Source organism: Nicotiana tabacum, chromosome 2 (genome assembly GCF_000715075.1).
Source record: "Nicotiana tabacum cultivar K326 chromosome 2, ASM71507v2, whole genome shotgun sequence".
In the NCBI taxonomy this organism is placed as follows: Eukaryota; Viridiplantae; Streptophyta; class Magnoliopsida; order Solanales; family Solanaceae; genus Nicotiana; species Nicotiana tabacum.
Window position 1 is genome coordinate 63871700 of NC_134081.1, and position 9060 is coordinate 63880759.

General features: G+C 34.9%; 1 protein-coding gene across 1 annotated transcript; it reads right to left on the bottom strand.

Annotated features, from left to right (window-relative positions):
* Positions 1 to 444: 444 nt before the first annotated feature.
* On the bottom strand, positions 445 to 8752 carry LOC107800724 (serine/threonine-protein kinase rio2). Its single transcript, XM_016623947.2, has 12 exons — positions 8347 to 8752; positions 8211 to 8257; positions 8039 to 8109; positions 7833 to 7946; positions 7553 to 7728; positions 7171 to 7259; positions 4957 to 5074; positions 4660 to 4733; positions 4457 to 4504; positions 4066 to 4234; positions 2391 to 2510; positions 445 to 1102 (listed from the first exon to the last, which is right to left on the bottom strand). The coding sequence occupies exons 1-12, from the start codon at positions 8428 to 8430 to the stop codon at positions 845 to 847; spliced, it is 1368 nt and encodes a 455-aa protein (XP_016479433.1). The 5' UTR covers positions 8431 to 8752; the 3' UTR covers positions 445 to 844.
* Between the last annotated feature and the right edge of the window lie 308 nt (positions 8753 to 9060).

Below are 9060 nucleotides of genomic sequence, written 5' to 3' on the forward strand. Positions count from 1 at the left end.
GGTGTATTTAAATCCTAAACATTAGGCCTCCTTTTATAGGGTGAAATTCTCATTCAAAATTGTCATCCACCGATGTGGTACTTTTGCCAATTTCAATATAGTGTGTACGAAGACCTTACCCCTATCTTGAAGGTAGAGAGGTTGTTTACGCAGAACATCTTCACGAGAATTTAAAGTATTTTTTTTACAGTGAAGAAGTTAGAGTAATTTTGTGAATGAAGAGATGACCAACTGAAAATTGAACCTCAAATAAAATTCAACCCAAACAGTCAACAAGGGGAATGAGGAACATGATTCTTAGCCTTGAAATTCAACTTTTGGAAGGGGATTTCATCTGTCTCCAGCAGACCATACTGTGATCATGGAGCTTTTACTCAGCTGTTGCGCTACTAAACTAGTGCAAGTTGTCGCCCAACTATCCGATACATCCAAGAAGCACAAGTATTTTTCCCTCCATTCAAATATCAAATAGCATAAGTATGACCAACAATAGAATGTCTACGTAGTTCTTCATACCTACAAACTGTTTCTAATTTAGTCTTTAAATAACAAGTACATTAACAATCTTAAGCCTTTATGTTCTGCCAAACATGCTACCAAAATTTCAAATATACAAGACAGACATTTAGGACATGCATATCCAAGTCAAAACTGTGTTATTAAGTACCTTAGTGATAGCTCCTCTACAGGCTATTCCTTCAACACCTTAGCGCCAAAGAAATAAGAGGTATCATATACTTCGTTAATTGGCCTTCAAAAGATACTGAATAGCAGACAACCATCTTGCAATGAAAAGTTTCCATATTCTTTACCAGTGAGTGACTCCTCCAGGGGTTCCTGTACTTTACCAGCCACTCACTTGCTTATGGACCTTTGAACTCTGTGAGGATTTCCCACCTTTGTCCTTGTATGTATTCCTGGAGGCAAAGTTCCTCTTCCCCCGATGGGCAGCTTGAATGGCCTTCCTCCTCTGCTTGCTCAGGCTCTTCACAAGTTCGGCATCATCTTCAGACTCAGCCTCTCCATCATCCTCAGGATCATGCTCATCCCCAACTTGATGATTATCATCATGCTCATCCGCAACTTGATGATTGTTGTCCTCCTGCAAGAATAAATATCATTAGTAAGTGCCAAAAGACATGGGAATTCTCGCACATTGTTTCATCTGCGTGAGAAATATAAGCCGACACACCTGCCACAGAGATATGGTGGAATATGCATCCTTAGTTTATTCAATAAGATAGGCAAAGGCTCGATAATGTATGATATTACTCAGAAATTAGGAAAAAATGATTATTGTAGCAAGCACATCCTATTCTGTTGGGTGGTGATAAAATATCCTACATTAATATGCTGCAGAAATCTGGTGAGTCAACAATACTATGGTAACTGATAAGAGGCAACTTAACACTAATGTTTCAGGGATATCTGATTTACATAAACAGCTATAAGGGTAATGTCCAGTACCATGCCAAAATTAATTGCCAGTCTACCAGTGAACTCTCATCATAAATAGACATATAGTTATGACTAATCAAAGCAATTTTTCAGCAAAAGTTTTCACAGTGAATTGTAAAACTTCTACAGCAGACAATCGCAATGGTTTAGGAGGTTTTCTAGAAAGACTTGTACTAATTAGATTATGTCTCGAACTACAAGCAATTTTAAAAAAAGATCTCACATTATTATGTAAAATATGTCAAGATGGCTCAACTCTCCTGCTCTTTTTAATGACGTAAATAGTTTCATTAATTGGCATCAAGAAGATATAAGTTTTACAAAAGATAAGGACTGCAAAAAGGGAGAAACAGCGCCGCTATATATGCCTAAAACTGCTAGGGAGCTGATAAAGTCCAGAAAATTTATAGGGCAAGTTACAACAGATAGATTTTGCCAACTAAATAAAAGTAAACGACATCTAGCCTTAAGGGAGTGTTAGGAGTTGATATTCCATCAAAACACCTGGCTATTCCGTCCAGTCCAGACAACCCAGAAAGCATCAAAGCTTGACTCTCCTGCTTTTGCTTTACATGAAAGCTTTTAAGTTAATAAAATTTCATTAACAACCTATCAAGAAAGTGTCCAAAGTATTTACAAAGATGGCTCAACTGCACTAATCTATTTTTATTTTGCTTTACAAAAGAGCTGTTTGAGGATCATCTTTATGTTCCATATTTCCAGTGAAACTCAAAAAAAATAAAAAATGTTCCAACTTTGGTTTTATCGCACATTACCATGTTGCAGTAACAAAAAATAGTGTAGATAACTAGGTCCCATATCCCCTTATCAACCAAAAGCACCAGAAACATTTCAACTTATGACTTTAATATGAGATCACTACAGGTCTCTGTCTCTTCGCTCTTTCCTTCTTAGAGAGAAAGGGGAACTACCTTCTCCAACTGCAAGGATTCAAGCTGCTTGATGTTTGTCTCGTTCATGTCTTCATCTTCTTCATCACTGGTTCTTTCATCATCAGAATCTGAATACATGTCAAGCTCTGCCTCAGTTAACTGCAAACAAAGTAAATAATAACTAGAAAGTCAAGTACAACAGGCGATTCACATTCAAATGGCAGGATATCCTGCAGCTGCAATAAGAATTATCAGCATTACCACAATCTTGTCAAGCCAAACAACAACACTTCGTACATATGCATTATCACAGAAAAGGGAAGAAAGGGCTATTCACTTAGCCATGTAGAGAATACGAGGTACAAAAACTGGCTGAATATTGTCTCTAACAGACACTAAATGAGTCTTCTTTTCATGATACAAAGACACTGTTTAAGTGAACACACACGCCGTAAAAACATTCAACTAGAGAGGTGGTGAAATCATCCTTAGCATATACCTGGTGAATACAATCCAAACAAATTGATATTTAACAGAAATATCGTTAAGCGTAAGCATTTTCTAAACAATACACAAATAGATACAGTTGCAGGTCAATGGATCTATCTAATCAGACATGACACGAAAGAAAAGAGGTAACTTCTCTAGTTTCAGGGAGGACATTGTAATGACCGAGGACATTCATGCCGTCCATGTTCAAAGGAAGTGTGCACGACATTTATCATTAATGTATTTTCATGGTTCACTACAACAGCTTCCTCTCCATATTTCTGCAATAAAAAGACCTTCTCTATTGTTTACAGGGATGCAAAAATCTCAGTTCCGATTTATTATAATCACAGCATCAACCTCCTCTGTTGTTAAACTCCATGAGGTAGCTTGAAGAAATTTTACACATTTCCATATATAGACTAAAATGCCCTCAAGTTGATGACTAATACATTTTTTAACTTCTTCTACTTTGAGTATTTTATTTAAATATGCTAGTATTATATCCAATGGTATATTTATAAGTAAAATTATGTACACTTTATCATTGATTTCAAGGGAAAGAGGTCATATCTTAGATCTTAGCATTCTCTTAGCTACCTAACATGGAATTACACGAGAAATTGCATTATAACCTATACTCTTTGCATGATTATGAGATTTATTCCTTCTTCGCACTTCTCAAGCAGTCCTCCAAAGTAACTCCATTATTTATTGATAGGCAAACCATAAAGGACTCCCTAAGGACTTCAAAGAAAAACATGACCATGATAATTAAATCTTTTTTTATGAAGTCATTGTAATTAGAAATTTTGCTGATGATCAATGTTTCCACCCCATTCTCAGATCCTTATTCTAAATTTCACCATTCACTACAGTATAAACCTTCTAGGGTTGTCATAACTAAGACTATAATTTGCATTCATCACTTTGCATCGTGTGGAATCAAGTACTAAACACTCATAATCCAACTCAGGCAAATATCATCAACAGATAGCATCAATCACATTTGTCACACAGTTGCAATATTCAAAGTTAACGTTCCAGAACAATACGACAGATAGCTTAATATAAGTCCCAGGATAAGTCATTCAATCTAAACATAGTTTTCTTCATTTGTTTCCCTTCTTAGTGGAAGAAAGCTATATCCAAGAAGCTTCTTTTTTTCCTAATAAGGTTAACAATTTTTAATGCAATTCAGCCAAAAACAGTAGTTTGATTGTACCTTTTCCAACTCATTTTGATCCTTTCTTGTAAAACCACTGGCAGCAAGTTCTTTGTCCAAGAAACCGCTATTTTTGTTTATTTCAGAGAACTGGGGCCGTCCAACTTCATCCATTTCAGCCTCTGAACCATCAGAATCATTTTCATTTTCTTCAAATAACATATTGAACCTAAAGATAGGTGAGAGAAATAAGTATGAGCTCACATTTCAAAGGAAAATTTAGCATCCCAAAAAACATATGTAACAGCACCAAAATACCTATCTTGATAAAAAAGTGAATTCAAATGATAAGTCGCAGAAATACATCATAAAGTGGAAGAAGTGTTCACAATAGTTTCTTGGTCAAACAAATGAACAAGTACAATTAAACAGAATAGAGTAATTCACTAACCGCTTTTCAAAGAACTTGTAGATGCACTCCACATCACGGTCAAAATACCTGGAATATAGAAAATTGTATCAGTAGCAAACAATTTTGCTAACAACGCATAATAATCCTCAGCACGCAATGATCCAAATAAAGGGGGGGAAACAAAACAGAATAATAGAACTTCGAATGGTATTTAGATGGAATAAAATGGTACAGTATCCTACATTTGGGCATTAGGATGAGAGACTGACACCATTTGCGGGAAATCAATCATGGTAACCTTTTCATCATCATCAATCTGCAATCCAATTAATTAATACAAGGAAAATCAGAAAACTGATAAACAGGTCTAGTATAAGCCTATATGACTAAATTCAGAGCAATTGAAAAGGGCAAAGAACTGAAAAATGAAATCAACATATCCTAGTTGCACCCTCAGCAAACCAAGCTCACAAGAAAAAAAATACAGCAGTTAAATATAATGATAGCTTCAAGTAAATCAAGGAAAGATCATAAGATACCATTATGTTAAATTCATTAAAATCGCAGTGAATAAGCCCGTGTTCTGCCAGACGAACAACAGCACCAATGATTGTTTCAAAAACCACGTCTGGGTTTTGCAGCTCCTTAACCTGCACACTATTTTGACCATCATAATAAGTTTTACCGACAGCATTTCTAGGAAGAAACCAATAATACGACAATAATGCACACATAGTCGAAGATCAAAAATCTGTTTTTCTAAGGTTTAGGACCTACATAACAATTGTTATTACAGCTTAACAATATTCTCATAAGGGAAAAGGGCCAAATATACTCCTCTACTTTCATATATTGTCTACATTTAACCTCCGTTATACTACCGGGCCAAATTTACCCCTACCGTTATACTATCGGGTCAAATTTACTCTACAATCAGCAATCTTTTAAAAATACCCCTTGATCTGTTAAGTAATCCAAAATCTCCCAAATTCTATTTATTTAAATCACTTGTTGTTCTTCTTGCTCCATTATTTTCAAAAATTGCTATTAATGTGAATGCTAAAGTTACTAGACTATACAAATTATTCATAATATTTTTTTTAATTACCAATGCACCAATTTCTCTTCTTGTAATAAATAAAATTGGTTTATAATTTTATTTATTTTTCAATCATATACACATCGTAGAATTTAGTGGGTCTATTTATTGTGTATTATATGCAGCTAATCATCGTGTATGTACATGTATATTCAAATATATTTTGTCATTGCCTAGTTAGTATAGAGTTCAATCGACTAACTTAAGAGTGCACAATGTGTAGACATTTAATTAAAGCAAAGTTGAATTAGACAATGTAAAGTCTCTGAGGAACTTCAACTTCAATCACTAATACTTGCAAAGTCTCCATACATTTGTTGCAACGAATTCATTAAAATTGGGATGTTGTAAATAATTTTAGAATTTAGAAAAGCTACCTAATTTAGATTTTTCAATTTACTATACTTTGTTTATTCGGTTGTATTATTTAATATTTTTTCTCTTATTTTTTTTTTCTCTAATTCAGGAAGCAGGTAAATGTCAATTATTTCAAAAATAGTGGACCAAGAAGAACAACAAGTGATTTAAATAAAAGGAATTTGGGAGATTTTGGATTACTTAACAGATTAAGGGGTATTTTTAAAAGTTTGCTGATTGTAGGGGTAAATTTGGCCCGATAGTATAATGGTAGGGGTAAATTTGGCCCGATAGTATAACAGAGGTTAAATATAGACAATATATAAAAGTAGAGAGGTATATTTGGCCCTTTTCCCTTCTCATAATGCTATTAGATAGAGTATTCCGTGTATCTTACAAGGAGCTGTTACTATAAGCACAAAATAGACTAGCAAGATTATAGAGTTTGTGCAGGAGCGAGAATCCCCAAATAGTAGTTGGGAAGAAAAGTTAGGACTACCAACTTACTTAAGCTTCCAAAGGCCAGTTTAGACACATAATTGATCATGCAAAGGTCCGTGACTCTAACATACCATTTTTTAAGGCGATTATCCTTGAAGAAATGAAAACATAGAACATGATAACTCCTATGAAGCAAGCTATGTAGAATTCTATGCTACTATATGAAACACTCAATTACTGAGACATAATGGTTATGCAGAACCTCCAATACCACAAACAGAATATATTTTTTCAAGCTATGATGGTGATTAGAAATAAGTAATCCTCATTTTATCGCATTCTTGTGACTAATATTGTGAAACTAGGCATTGACAAAGCATTGCATATGTACTGCTAGGTAAATAACACCTAGTTCACAGAAGTTTAAAGAAATTACTAATATCTAGTTCTACAGATAACCAATGACGAAGGACCCCAGAACTAAAAAGACCATTAGAAAAATCTTCATCGCCATTGAATTTCTTCTTCAACGGCACTAAAGCTTGATGATGGACTAAAAACTTTCAGAAACGGCCTACTCCCCTCAAACTTCTTAAACAAAGTCAAAGCAAAACTGATCCAAAAAATCGTTATCATATCTCTTACCACAGATGCATCCTATTCCCTGAGAAGGAATCAGGACCTAGAGAGAAGTATAAAGGGAAAGTGGAATTTATGGCCATAGTTATAGCTTAAGACAAAAAACAAGTGGACATCTGAAAATTAAGTTTAGCATACACAATATAAAGTAAAACAACAGCATCACCAGACTGTAGACCCACCAAGATGGAATTTCAAAAAAGTTGGCAGCACTTACAGTGGATAGCCTGGTACAAGTGACATAATCACACAATGCCGATTGCAATCGACAGCATTTGGAACAGGGAATCCATGTTCTTCTAGTGCCTGCTTACACGAGCACTAAATATCAAAACAAATCTCCAAATTCAAGGACAATTAGTGTTGTCAAAGGAGAAAAGCGTTAAAAAGTGCTCCTGGTCTATCAAGGCTTTAAGCGCAAAGCGCAACTAAAGTGTGAGCTTAGTTAAAAATAGTGCAACTAAGAATTTATGGCAATGAGACACACGCCTTAGAACCTTGCCTACACTGAAGCGCAGCCTAAGAGGGGCGAAGTGCCTACGGTGAGCTTCTTTGAGCTTACACTAAGACAATAAGGCAAATTAGAGAAGTGCAATTACCTTCATAAATGCAAACTCTTTCAAGGCAGCAAGCCGCGATAAGTAGAGCCAATTATAGCTGCTACGATGCCTCAAATAGTCACGTTTTGCTTTGACTGCCCTAAATGAAACCCTACCGAGCCTGTGTAACTTCATCGCAAGAACTGTGCCATCTTCCTTTACGACCTCAAAAATATCTATTGGAAAAATGGATAGTTAAGAACATGATAGTGTAAATTACAAAGTAACAAGAAGAAAAAAAAAAGTAAAACACAAGAATATACAGACAAAAGATTGTTACCAGACTCTTTCCCAGTGCCAAGTTGACGACCCACTCCATTAAATACACCACGATTAACCATAGTTTTGATTGCAAGAAAATCGTAACCAAGGTAGGTGAGTCGAAATCCATCATCTATACAGCAACGTTAAGAAACAAAATTCAGAATAAATGGCAGCTCACAAAAAAGGTACAAACAAATAGTTAAAAACAAAGCTAACACTCACATTTAGAAGCGTCATGATGGACTAATTTGTGCTTTAGCAAATTCTTCAACACTTTATATGAGCCCCCATGCCTAAATATAATTAAAAGAATAAAAGTACAAAAAAAATTACTAATATATCAACGCGACAAGAGAGAATGTACTTGTATTAAGTGAAACAAAAAAGGACTAACTTGAGGGAAGCAATACGGGCAATGAGCTCAGAAGGCACAATTTCATGCTGGGAAAAAAAAAAAAAAAAAAAGATTATACATTGAAAAGAAAAAAAAATTAAGTAAATAGAATGCAAAAAGTGGAAAGGGTAGAGACATTGCGCATGCCCATCTCAACGGCAGTAAGGACCCGGAAATCATCTTTAGAAAGGTATCTCAAAACGTTAACATCCAACTTCATCTTCTTTGCCTCTTCTGTTGCTTGCTGTTAATAATAGAAGCTTACACAAAAACACCGAGGAAGAATCTGTATATTGGAAAAGGTGGAGGATTTTAATCAGCGGTAAGCACTAGTATACAGCAACAGAGAAGCATAAACCCTAAACTATTTAGTTTGGAGAAAAATATAAATTTGGGAAGATGGGGAAACTTCATGCAAGTTGTCTGCCCACGAGTTTTGCTTTGACTTGCGATTCGGAAAAATCTGGTTTGGGCCTTCGAGTCTGATGTATAACATTGCCCCAATTACGAATGCTTAAAATCCTACGGGCTTAAGAACCACCAAAATACGTGGAAATGGCAGTCATTTATATGCACGTTATTTAAAATATATTGAGAGTTTATAATATATTTTAAGTTAAAATATATAAGTTGTCACCTCACTTATGCCCCAAATATCTATTACACACTTTCTGGGAACGAATATTACTTTACATAATCAAACTTTTCAAAGTATATTTAAGACACTACTTTTTCTTAATCAGTTTTTCAGAATATGTGTAATATTACGCACCAATCATACAATGACACGTGTCATTTAAAAAATAAAATAATTAAAATTACAGTTATACCTCTCATCTTCCCCATCTAA

What these genes read in the sequence shown, in the direction of transcription:
- LOC107800724 (XM_016623947.2), bottom strand. Translation starts at nt 8,430, where the DNA reads ATGAAGTTGGATGTTAACGTTTTGAGATACCTTTCTAAAGATGATTTC. An exon ending in TGGCACTGGGAAAGAGTCTG is followed by an intron (nt 7,729 to 7,832) that starts GTAACAATCTTT and finishes TTTTTCCAATAG; the next exon opens with ATATTTTTGAGGTCGTAAAG. An exon ending in TCTCATCCTAATGCCCAAAT is followed by an intron (nt 4,505 to 4,659) that starts GTAGGATACTGT and finishes TCTATATTCCAG; the next exon opens with GTATTTTGACCGTGATGTGG.